At 45.8% G+C, this 12,765-nt stretch overlaps 1 protein-coding gene across 5 annotated transcripts; it reads right to left on the bottom strand.

Annotated features, from left to right (window-relative positions):
* Positions 1–5,081: 5,081 nt before the first annotated feature.
* LOC101156508 (glucocorticoid modulatory element-binding protein 1) lies at positions 5,082–12,171 on the bottom strand. Of its 5 annotated transcripts, none has more exons than XM_011481064.2 (10): positions 12,053–12,171; positions 10,716–10,912; positions 10,580–10,632; positions 9,784–9,899; positions 8,615–8,718; positions 8,386–8,528; positions 8,050–8,169; positions 7,830–7,967; positions 7,576–7,713; positions 5,082–6,792 (listed from the first exon to the last, which is right to left on the bottom strand). In XM_011481064.2, exons 2-10 carry the CDS (start codon positions 10,841–10,843, stop codon positions 5,966–5,968), a joined length of 1,767 nt encoding a protein of 588 aa, XP_011479366.1. In that variant the 5' UTR covers positions 10,844–10,912; positions 12,053–12,171; the 3' UTR covers positions 5,082–5,965. The 5 variants fall into 5 exon arrangements, with proteins under 5 accessions (XP_011479366.1, XP_011479367.1, XP_011479369.1 ...); XM_011481065.3 differs by having other exon boundaries at positions 10,716–10,953; positions 12,053–12,135; XM_011481067.3 differs by lacking the exon at positions 12,053–12,171 and adding an exon at positions 11,521–12,017.
* Positions 12,172–12,765: the final 594 nt, after the last annotated feature.

The raw sequence follows: 12,765 nt of genomic DNA, 5'->3' as shown, positions 1-12,765 counted from the left end.
AAACTCTGAGACCACCAACTAAATATGTACCTGGAAGAACACAATATATCAGATTCTTTTCAGTCTGGCTTTGAGAAGAACCATTCAACAGAGACAGCTCTCCTAAGAGTTTCAAATGATGTGCTTATGGCAGCTGATTCAGGCCAGAGTAGAGATTAGAGATTAGAGATATTCTTTATTGATCCCACATTGGGGAAATTCAATACTGTCCTGTACTGTCCTCGTGCTTTTAGACTTGAAATCTGCTTTTGACACTGTGAATCATAACATTTTAATTGAACGGCTTCACAATGACTATGGTCTCTCTGGGTCAGGTTTATTTCATATCTTAGTGGAAGAACATTTAATGCGGCTGTCGGTTCTTCAAGCTCCGAAATTAAAGAAATAACTTGTGGCGTTCCCCAGGGTTCTGTACCAAGCCCTATTTTATTTATTTAATATACGATTCCTCTTGGGAAACTTATTGATCAATTTAGCCACATCTCATATCATTTCTATGCAGACGACATCCAGCTCTACTGTTCTTTCACGGAAAATGATTACTACAAACTAAAAAAATTGCTGAATTGCTAAACGAGAATTAAAACATGGCTGAACAGTAATCATTTAGTCCTAAATACCCAGAAAACCGAGACACTTATTTTTGCCCCTGAACACAAAATCCCTTCCATCAGACAACACCTTGGGTGTCTGAGCTCAAGAGCTCAAGCCTCAGAAATCTTGGGGTGTTGTTTGACAGGTCTGTGTCCCTGGAAGGTCACTCAAAACAGATAGTAAAAAACTGTTTTTATCATCTGAGGAATGTGGCAAAATTAAAAAGTATCTTGTCTCGATCAGACCTGGAAACAATTATCCATGCTTTTATTTCCTCTCTTTTAGATTACTGCAATTCTCTTTTTACCTGTTTAAGCAAACGTTCTCTAATAATCTAGCCACAGGGGTTGCAAGCCAGTAACTTCTGTGCCGGTCCCAAGCCCGGATAAATAGAGAGGGTTGCGTCAGGAAGGGCATCCGGCGTAAAAATTGCCAAAATAACCATGCGAATCATCCACAACACTTTAGACATACCGGATCGGTCGAGGCCCGGGTTAACAACGACCGCCACCGATGCTGTTAACCTACAGGGTGTCGGTGGAAATTTGACTACTGTTGGTCGAAGAAAGAGGGGAGGCAGAAGGGTCCGTGGCCAGAGAGAGAAGGGAAAAGGCAGGAACATAGGTTTGAGAATAGGGACTCTTAACGTTGGCACAATGACAGGGAAAGGCAGAGAGCTGGCAGACATGATGGAGAGAAGGAAGGTAGATGTACTGTGTGTGCAGGAGACAAGGTGGAAGGGCAGCAAGGCACGTAGTATTGGAGGAGGATACAAACTGTTCTATCATGGTGTTGATAGGAAGAGAAACGGGGTAGGAGTGATTCTGAAGGGGGAGTTTGTAAACAGTGTTCTAGAAGTGAAAAGAGTCTCAGACAGGATGATGAGCCTAAAGTTAGAAATTGAAGGGGTGATGGTGAATGTAGTCAGTGGGTATGCGTCACAGGTTGGCTGTGACTTAGAAATGAAGGAGAGATTCTGGAGTGAGTTGGATGAGGTCATAGAGAGTTTTCCCAGAGGAGAGAGAGTTGTTATTGGAGCAGACTTTAATGGGCATGTTGGTGAGGGCAACAGAGGTGATGAGGAGGTGATGGGCAGGTTTGGTGTGAAGGAAAGGAATCTGGAGGGACAGATGGTGGTGGACTTTGCGAAGAGGATGGAAATGGCTGTAGTCAACACTTACTTCCAGAAGAGAGAGGAACATAGAGTGACATACAGAAGTGGAGGTAGGAGTACTCAGGTGGACTACATCCTATGTAGACGAGGTCATTTGAGAGAGGTTAATGACTGCAAAGTGGTGGTAGGAGAGAGTGTAGCCAGACAGCACCGCATGGTGGTGTGTAAAATGACTCTGGAGGTCAGGAAGAAGAAGAGAGGGAAAACAGAAAAGAAGACCAAGTGGTGGAAGCTACAGAATGAAGAAACTTGTGAGGAATTTAGGCAGAAGTTGAGACAGGTCCTGGGTGGTCAGGATGAGCTTCCAGAGGACTGGGAAACTACAGCAGAGATTATCAGGGAAACAGGTAGGAAGGTGCTAGGTGTGTCATCTGGAAAGAGGAAAGACGGTAAAGAGACTTGGTGGTGGAATGAGGAAGTACAGGAATGCGTCCAGAGGAAGAGGTTGGCTAAAAGGAAGTGGGATGTAGAAAGGACTGAGGAAGGTAGACAGGAGTACAAGGAAGCGCAGCGTAGAGTGAAGAGAGAGGTGGCAAAGGCCAAACAGAAAGCTTACGATGAGCTATATGACAGGTTAGACACAAAGGAAGGAGAGAAGGACTTGTACAGGCTAGCCAGACAGAGAGACAGAGATGGGAAGGACGTGCAACAGATAAGGGTGATTAAGGACAGAGATGGAAAGGTGCTAACAACCCAAGAGAGTGTACAGAAAAGATGGAAGGAGTATTTTGAGGAGCTGATGAACGAGGAAAATGACAGGGAAAGAAGGGAGGAAGATGTGGTTGTTGTGGAGCAGGAAGTAGCAGAGATTGGAAAGGATGAGGTTAGGAAGGCTCTGAAAAGGATGAAGAGCGGAAAGGCCGTTGGTCCTGATGACGTACCTGTGGAGGTATGGAAGTGCCTAGGAGAGACAGCAGTGGAATTTCTAACAAGGTTGTTCAATAGGATTCTAGAGAGTGAGAAGATGCCTGAGGAATGGAGGAGAAGCGTTCTGGTCCCGATCTTTAAGAACAAGGGTGACATGCAGAACTGCAGCAACTATAGAGGAATAAAATTGATGAGCCACACAATGAAGCTGTGGGAAAGAGTAGTGGAAGCCAGGCTTAGGAAGAAGGTGGAGATTTGTGAGCAGCAGTATGGTTTCATGCCCTGTAAGAGCACCACTGATGCCATTTTTGCTTTGAGAATGTTGATGGAAAAGTACAGAGATGGTCAGAAGGAGCTGCATTGTGTGTTCGTAGATTTAGAGAAGGCGTATGACAGGGTGCCGAGGGAGGAGCTGTGGTACTGTATGAGGTCGTCTGGAGTGGCAGAGAAGTATGTCAGAGTAGTTCAGGACATGTATGAGAGAAGTATGACGGTGGTGAGATGTGCTGTAGGTCAGACAGAGGAGTTCAAGGTGGAGGTGGGACTACACCAAGGATCAGCTTTGAGTCCTTTTTTGTTTGCTATGCTGATGGACAGGCTGACAGACGAGGTAAGACAGGAATCTCCCTGGACAATGATGTTTGCGGATGACATTGTAATTTGCAGTGAGAGTAGAGAGCAGGTGGAGGAACAGCTAGAGAGGTGGAGGTTTGCTCTGGAAAGAAGAGGTATGAAGGTCAGTCGTAGTAAGACAGAATACATGTGTCTGAACGAGAGGGATCAAGGTAGAAGCGTTAGGTTACAGGGGACTGAGGTGAAGAAGGTGCAGGAGTTTAAGTACTTGGGGTCAACAGTTCAGTGTGATGGGGATTGTGGAAAAGAGGTGAAGAGGCGAGTGCAGGCAGGTTGGAGCGGGTGGAGGAAAGTGTCAGGAGTGTTGTGTGACAGAAAAGTGCCAGCAAGACTCAAAGGAAAGGTGTACAAGACAGTGGTGAGACCAGCTCTGCTCTATGGGTTAGAGACGGTAGCAGTGAGACAGAGACAAGAGGCTGAGATGGAGGTAGCAGAGATGAAGATGTTGAGGTTCTCCTTAGGAGTGACCAGGTTAGACAGGATAAGGAACGAGTACATCAGAGGGACGGCTCATGTTGCCTGTGTTAGCGACAAAGTCAGAGAAGCCAGACTGAGATGGTTTGGACATGTTCAGAGGAGGGATAGTGGATATATTGGTAGAAGGATGTTGGAGATGGAGCTGCCTGGCCGGAGGGCAAGAGGACGACCAAAGAGGAGATATTTGGATGTCTTAACAGAGGACATGAAGTTGGCTAACGTTAGGGTAGAAGATGTTCATGATAGAGTGAGGTGGAAAAGGATGATTCGCTGTGGCGACCCCTGATGGGAAAAGCCGAAAGAGAAAGAAGAAGCAAACGTTCTCTAAACCGTCTTCAACTTGTCCAAAACTCAGCAGCGAGGCTTTTAACAGGAACCAGTAAACGGACACACATCACTCCTCTGTTGTCTGCTTTACATTGGTTACCTGTCAAATTTCGAATAGATTTTAAAATTCTACTTTTAGTTTTTAGAGCCTTGCATGGTCAAGCTCCGACGTACTTATCTGACCTTCTAAACCTTCATACTCTTCGGCCCGATCATTGAGGTCTTCCAACCAGAATCTTTTAAGCACTCCAAAAACCTGCTTTAAGACCAGAGGAGATCTGTCATTTCAAGCTGTTGCTCCTCATCTTTGGAACTCCCTCCCATTGTCGTTGCGTCAGATCGACTCCGTTGAGTGTTTTAAATCTCAGGTCTTTAGGAGAGCTTTTAGTTGATTTAGTCCTAGTTTTACCACGTTTAACTGTGTTTTGTTTTACTATTAATATTGTTGTATTTTATTCCTTTTTTCTGTTTTGATATGATTTTATGCTCTCTGTAAAGCACTTTGTGACTCGCTCTGGGAAAAGTGCTAAATAAAGATATTCTATTCTACCACTTACTGAGGGAGCATCAGGTCCAATCCAGATGTTTCCTCTGGTCGTTGTCCTGGTTTGGCAAGTGTGAAAGCTCGCCTGAACTCTGGTCCTGATGAGAGCTCACATTCTTATGGTCCCCTGCAGATGATTTCTGGTTGAATACGGTAGAATCAGAACCTCCTCGGGCTCTTATTCTGCCCATCAGAAGCCTTTTAGATGCTGTGGACTTAAAAGCAGCTCATGACCGCGTTGGACCTTTGTCATTTGAGACCAGAGCTCTGGATCTGAGCCATGTCCTCATGTATGGGTGTTTTCAGGCCTTGGTTTGAAATGTGGCCCATCTGAACCTGCAGAAAAAGACGGTTGACACCTTAAGGTGGAAACCAAGAAGCCCTGCTGCCCCCCAGCTCTGCTCACAGCCCAGCAGCAGAATACTACACGGAGCCTTCCTGGAGTAAAGACACAGCACACTCTAGTGGTGAAACACCAAAACAACACTGTTTCTTTAATCTGTTATTAAAACATTACAAATTCTGTCAGCAAATATTCTCCTTTGTTAAATTAAATTATTGCAAAAGCACAAGTCAGGTCTGTGTTGGTGTGTACAATAATAAGAGCTTAAATTAATCCATGTTGGCTCTGTAAACGGCTCCATCTCTACAGTCTGAAAACTAATAAATATTTCACTCATTTACACATGAAAAACAGGCAAATGTGAGCGGATGCAGTTTGTTTTATCCTCTGCTCTGGTGAAGGCAGAGCGAGCACAGACACAGTTCCGCTGAGGTCCTGTAGGAACGGCACGCAGCGCAAAAACAGTGGAGCGATGCCCCCCTCCCTCCTTCCTTTGCACTTCCAGGAACACCAACACGGCTTCAGGTAATGAAGGGATGGGATGGGGGTCAACCAGCACGTCGCTGCGGCCCCACCCACTTCACATTCACTGTGTTTGCTTGTGAAGGCTTGAAGGGAAATGGAGCTTCGTCACAACTTTGCTCTAAAATTTCTCAATCCGACAGATGAAGGCGTGCTGCCGGTTTATGGGATTATAATCTGACCTGGAACGAGGAGATTTATTCTCAAGTCTCCTCATTTCCCAGGGTCAGCAAATGCAGCATGAAGGCTCTGCTGGGGCAGGGCGGAGTCATTTTTTGTTTTGTTTATTCAGTCTGCAGCCACAAACCTCATCAAAAAAAGGATCAGTTCTTTTGTTTTTTCTATCATTTACTGGTCGGACAAAACGACAAATTTAGAGCAGAGTCGTGAAGCCAGAGCTCCTTTGCTGCGTTTGCGCGCCGCAGTCTGAGGTGTTTGTGCATCAATGAAGTGTTTGTCTATCCCTGCAGAAGCAGAGGCATCCTCACTTGACCTCGTTTTCTTCCTGAGCGTTCTCCTCTATCACCACTATCTGCATCCCCGACAGCGCCCCGCTGGCGTCCAGCTGCAGCCCCGGGACGCCCTCGGTCTGCTGCTCCTGTATTTGGCACTGCGCCTCGCCTGCCTCCGCGCCCATCGTCAGCTGCATCCCGCTCTGCATCACCATGGCAGCGGCGTCCTCGCCCGCCTCCCCGCCCAGCTGCAGCTCCATCATCCCCACCGCCTGCTCCACAGGATTGGGGTTGATTTCGATGACTGTGTGCTCCTGGTTGGACTCCCCCTCTCCCTGCATCACCTCCTGCTGCACCAGCACGGTGCCGTCTTGCACCTCCGCGTCGCCCGCCTGCTGGCTCAGGTGGACCAGCTCCATGGGGCTGACCAATGTCTGGTTCGAGTCCTGAATGGCGGTGGTGCCCACCAGCGTGATGCCTGAGGAGGGGTGCAGGGTGATGGTGTCAGCCTTCCCGTCTCCGGCCACCATGTATCGGGTGAAGACCTGCGAGCCGGCGGGCAGCAGAGTGACGGTGTTGGAGGACTGGGCCAGCGAGGCGAGGGGCAGCCCCGCCACGGTGAAAGGCTGCCCCACCGATGACAGCGAGATGGGGGACAGCACGGTGAACTGCTGCGGCTGCAGCGCCGCCTGCTGCGTGACGGGGGACGATAGGAGGGTGGTGGTGGAGGCGGGCCGGTGGAGGCGGGGCCTCTTGGTGGACCGTTTGACTGGGGTTTTGCTTTTGGCCGTGTGGGGTGAGGAGAGGAGAGCTCGCACCTGCTGCTGCTTCCTCTGCTCCTCCAGCTGAATCTCCAGATCTTCAGGAAAGAAAAGTAACACTTTTGATTAAGATGAAGACTTTAGACCTCCAATGGGTTTGTACTGAGATGTCACATTCATAATCTGGCGTGAATTAAGGTCAGTAAAAAAAACATGAACAGGTGTAGGGAGTTTAGTTACTCATCTTTGACTTTTTAAAATCTCACTCCAACGAAAGTGGTGTTTTTGGTGTTATTAACTTGTATTTTTCTGGTGGTGGAGGACATAGAGAAAGAAAATGAAGCTTCAAACCTGCATTTCTGAGTATTTCTAAATTCAAATCGTTGTAAATCAGGAGCAGACAGAAAAAAAGAAATATTTTTGTTGTAAAAAATACACTGGGTGGACCACAAGCAACCTGCTCAGAGGTTGCAGCAACGGGACAGGAAAGGGGGACGGACTGCCAACAGCCCCGCCCACAACTGAGAGGTGAATTTCTAATTAACTACAAAACAACACATGTTGTTAGATTATGGCTAAAAGCGGGATAATCATAATTAAAAGACTAATTGGATCGCTTTTACAACAGATCAAAAGATGATCGGAGTGGGACTTTAAAGACTGGTTTATCACATGTAAAAGGCTTATTTTATACAATTAATAGTAAAATATTTATTAAAAAATCTTTTCTGTGCCTAAAATTCATCCAAACGCAGCAGATAAAAACAAATGTTTTGTAGATGTACAGATTAAAGTTTAAAAAAGACTAAATAAATGAGCCTAAAATGTCATTGTAAGTCAGTGAGCAGCTTCTGAAGGGGTGTTTGAGCTTCAGCACTCACTGGAGAGCACGCTGAGGACCTGCTCCTGGCTCGGGTCCGTCTGCTGCCTCCTCCTCTCCAAGATCTTCTTGACGGAGTCCAGCAGGTCGAAGACTTGTGCGAGGTTACTGAGCACGGCCACCTCTACCAGACAGGAATCTGGGATCAGTGTGGCAGCCGATCAGAAAGGGAGGAACAAGCTCATCTGCAGCGGCAGCAGCATGACAGATGTTCCGTTCTCCCGGCAGCTCCTGCTCTGCGTCAGAGACACGTACCTGCGTCTTGTATGGGGGGTTCGTGAGCTCGCTCCAGCACGCCATTCAGCATCTGCATCAGCTCCGTGTTTATGTTGGTCACCACCTCCTCCAGTAAGCCCACATCTGCAATGCCCTTCCAGAAGTTGAGCGTGTCTTCTGCGGAGGACACAGAGGACACTCAATCACTGTTGTCACTATGGCAACGTCAGGGTGGGAGGAGGAGGGGGGTATCTAGGACCTGAAATCTCATTGGTTCCTTTCTTGTCTCCAGACTCCACAGGGCTGTAACTCCAGTCTGTCTTTAGGATGTCAGATCTGTCCTCGCTCAACGCCCCGCCATTACCCAGAATGCTCTGCGCTATAGATATAGAAAAAGGAAGTCATTAAAACCATCGGACCTCTTGTGAAAGCAACAGGAAACAAAAATCCTTCTGTTTCTCTCAACAACAACATTTCGGAAAGAAACCCACTCTATGCGTCTCTTTCTCTGATTGTTTGAAACTTTTCAAAATCTTTCTCTGGAGGTCTGAGTCAACTGAAAGCCTCCTCAGTAAGCATGTGCGTGCGGTCTCACCCTGAGAGGACGTGGGCGTGGTGAGGCCGTCAGGGGGGAAGCGTGTGTTGTTGATCAGAAGGTCAAACTTGGTGCTGCGACACGTGTTGGTGCAGAGGGTGCTGTGCTGGTAGAAGTCCAGCTGACCCGAGTCCATCATTTTTCTGCGTGGGACAAATGCAGAAGGTTTCACAACCGGAAGAAAGGACTTTGACAGCAGTGCAGGAACCTGGCCCCCCCTGCATCTCACCTGAGCATGACTCCTCCCATTCTGATGGCTCTTTTCCAGTCTTTTAGAGTGGCTTTTCCTGACATGTGCACAAACTGTTTAGGACTGATCAGCTGATCTTGGTACTGCAGCCGTGTCATGTGGAGGTAAACCAGAAATGCCATCAACACAACAGGAAGTCACGGTGTCGCCTGTTTTTCTGTCACCAAGACCTTATTTTGTTGCTAAAATCAGTTCAAATATTTTTCATTCCTTTGATTTAAGACAAACGGCTCTTTAAGTCACTTCTGCCTTCTTGATCAAAGGCAGCATAAAGGTGGGACATCTTTTGAAATCAGAGACTCAAACTTGTAAAAGTGTTAGTGGACTTCATTTCCCAAAGTACATCTTTTTTTTTTTTAAACTTGTCCTGTCCAGCAGCTTCAAACTGATCAGAGGTGAAGGCCTCTTGTGTTGGACAGATGTTAATGTTACAATAGGGAGTTATGAATCTTCAGACACACAAGGTGTATATTTGTATAAACTCCTTCTGCATTTGAGGCTAAACTTTATTTAGATTAGTTATATTTCTAAATGTTTCTTTTAGGGGCAGGACAGAAAAGAGAAGAGAGGGAGAGAGGGAGATATTACAAATGGCGGATAAGGGTAAAAAAAAAAGGGGGGGGGGGTTGAGAAGTAGGAGGGAGTAGAGTTACAAAAAAGGTAACAAGTTGCTGGAAGTTGATCATTTTTACTGCTAAATGTAGATTTATATCAAAAGATAGATTTTTATCCACTCAAAATATACCTGTTGGCTCTAGAAAACATTCACTCGCATACATGTCTACACATACACAACACAGATCAGCTCACACGTATGCACACAGACACATGTCAAGTATGTATCATTTCTGCACACATACAAATAATCTACTTGTGCAAAAGTGAGCAGGCACCTGTGCTCAGGTGATTCTGTTCTGCTGTGGACAATTATGGGATGTAAATGATAAGAATTCGTTCTAACATCTGGATAAATTCCTCTATAAAGTCCCATTCGGATCATCTTTTGATCTATTGTAAAAGTGTTCCCAGAGTAACAAAAAAACTGTTTTTTTTCCATCTTGAACTAACAGTCTTTTTAATCATGTGACTATGGTAACAGCCTCATGTTTTTGCCTTATTAGACTGACAAGCAATGACAACATTCCAACCTTGACGCATTTGACGTTGATTCCTGGACACACAAACTTCTTTATCAGCAGCACGGCTTTGCTGTCGCCGCACGTTATGGGACAGCAGATTTCAACGTCGTTGGCTTCGGCTTGATCTGTGGAGACGAAATGGAACGAGTGAAGCAGTGGAAACATTTGGAACTGTTTTTTTTATGACAAATAACTTCAATATTCTGAAAGTCCCACTCCAATCATCTTATGACCTATTGTAAAAGTGTTCCAGAGATCTTTATATTATGGTTTTGCTATTTTAAAAAAAAAAATAATTAAAAGAAAAGGCGATTTCTTGGTCACAGTTTGCGCAGAGTTCATCAGAAACTCGCCTCTGACTTGTGGGCAGAAGTAAGCCTCCGCTGATATTCCATCATCCATTTGTTTAGTCGCTCTCCCACTAGTTTACATTAGTGGTGCAACAAAAATGACGAGCATTATAGAGGCTCAGCAGAGGAAAATGAGGACATACATGGATTCATTTGTCTATAATTGGATGCATCAGAGACTTTAGCCAGCCGGTTTCAGTTGCTGTGTCACAAAAGAGAGCTTTTTCAATCGTCATTTTTTCGTTCGTCATTGGTCTGCAGCTGATTTGTCCCGATTTGAATAAGGAAATACTCAGAAAGGCAGTTTTAATATGAAAGGTTTTTATACATGACCTCCATCATGCTGCAAGAAAAAGTTAAAAACACAAACAAAAACACGATTTTCATTCGAGTGGGTCTAACTATTTCCAGCATTTAGCCTGACCCTTTCAAACAGCAGCGTTTCTCCTTCTTACCTGACTGAGATTCGACCGCTATGACAGCTGCGTCTGCTTCAGCAGACTCGTCCCTGAAAAAGACAATCACATCCTCTCAGAAGACCAAACAGACCACAGAGTGCACCCCCCCACCCCCCAGGGCCTCTGTACATACCCAGTGCTGATAGGCTGCAGCTGCAGGATGACCTGGGTCTTACTCGGGTCTTCAGCGTCCCCATCACCCTCGGACTTCAGCATCATCACATCCCCGACGGACACTGTGACCTGTTCAGAGGTCGCCATCGCACTCGCTGCCGTGGACTACAGGGGAGGCGCAGCATTCACGCAACAGGTGTCAAGGAGGTCCCTCATCTGACCGAAACAAAGCCACAGAACTTGTGAGCCTCTCTGCCCTGTTCATGAAACCAGTTTAAAATAAAATTAGATTAGAATTTCTTTTGTTTTTTTTAATAAATTTTTAGCCCTCAGCAAAACAATTACAGAAATAACTGCTATTTATCACTTTATCACAAATTTGATGTTTTGCTTTATTCATTTGTTTGGCTGACAAAAATATAAATATTAAATATCATGAAATCATTAGAAGAACAGTTTGATTTTCATTAACATAAGCTTTATTAAATTCGTTTTATGTAATATTTAAATATAATAATTCATCATTTGGGATGTTTATTTTTTCCATTTGTGGGAACAATAAAGTTTTCTTCAATTCACACTCTTCTTGAGGTAGACGCTATTGTTTTTGTCAATAAAGTTTGTTTTGTCACATTGGTTACACTCATTAAAAAAAAGGTGATTGTAAAGTTGTAAACAAAACAAAACAAACAACTTTCGAGCGTAAATGTTTAGCAAATATGAAGCGAAGTTTATTCAAATAGAGCCCCCCCTCCCCGGCTGCTTAGAGTGTGTCAGTGAGTGTGAGAATGGGGGCGCCTTTGTTTTCCAAAAGACGTTAAGACCTTTGTAGTTCGACGGCAGACTTAGTCGTTCCGTTATCGTTCCGTTGTTTATGTTACCGGCGACTTTTAGGTCGTTTTTCCGACTGGGAGAGTCCAGAAGGCGGACGGTTTGGGTGGCGTCTTCGCCGCGGGGGAGCTGCTGCTTTTTGGCCGCCGTTCTCCGGAGCTGCTCGGCAGTAGCCATTATGCTAACGCGGAGGAGTGTGCGTGTTGAACATGGACGCTGCTGTGACCCGTGCCGTCCGAAAGGGGAGCCGCGTTGCGTTAAAAGTGACGGCGGCGTGCCGCGCTGCTGTGAACCGTGCGTGCCTTCATCTTAACGCTCCGCTCCCCCCAAAAATGACGTCTGTGTGCGGCGGCACGTACGCCGAACAACGGCGCGGCGCTGCCCCTCCGTTCTTTACGAGCCCGGCTGCCGCTGGAAGCGAGGACCCCTCCCCTCCCCGCACTGAAAAATCCACCGTCACGCAGGGTAGAGGATTCAAACCCGCACATTATTTAACCGGCCCCGCAGAAAAAGGCGCGTGCCTACCGTTTATGAAGACAAACGCATCCCTAGATTGTGGAGAACTGCGGCGCATGCGCGCTGAGCTTACAGAGCGGCACTTCCTGCAGAAGAGCGCTCGCGCTGTTTTCACGCGTCTAAATTCAGTCCATTTTTCTTCAGGAACGTTTAAAGACGCGACACTTTTCTTTTAAACTCAGTTTTACTCATTCAAACGTGAACATTGTGCAGATTTGAGGGTGTTACATGTCCCGCAGTGTCCTCCAGTCAGAAATGCGAGTGCAGAAAGCACAAACTATGACGTCATTAATGCAGGCCCACTGTCTGAAATGAGACCAACTCAGCCTAGTCAGTGTACCATCAAAAGCCTGAAAGGCTTATTCAGCTTCTCCTGGCTGTCCAGATCAGTGCCAAACTTTTTGCATGGAGAGCCAGATTGGTGAAAATGTTTGAGGGCCAACCAATCAACCTGATATTCTATTCTATGCAAATAATAAAATATTTAATCAAGATTTTGTTGCAACGGCATACTTTTCATTTCTTCCCATAGAAAACAATTATGTTTTTACCAAAATGACAGTCAAGTTGTTCGTTTTTTTTTTTATAGCTGTTCACTCCTAGTTAGCATCTCGTCTCTAAGGCCTTCTTGATGTAGATCTCCTTAAAAACAGCTGCAGTCTAAGTGGTATTTTAGGAAGACACAGTTTAAAACATATACCAATACCAATGTCCCCTTGTCC

The sequence above is a fragment of the Oryzias latipes genome, chromosome 11 (assembly GCF_002234675.1).
Source record: "Oryzias latipes chromosome 11, ASM223467v1".
Classification (NCBI taxonomy): domain Eukaryota; kingdom Metazoa; phylum Chordata; class Actinopteri; order Beloniformes; family Adrianichthyidae; genus Oryzias; species Oryzias latipes.
Note: the sequence above shows the minus strand (reverse complement) of the source record. Positions and strands in the feature narration are given on the sequence as shown.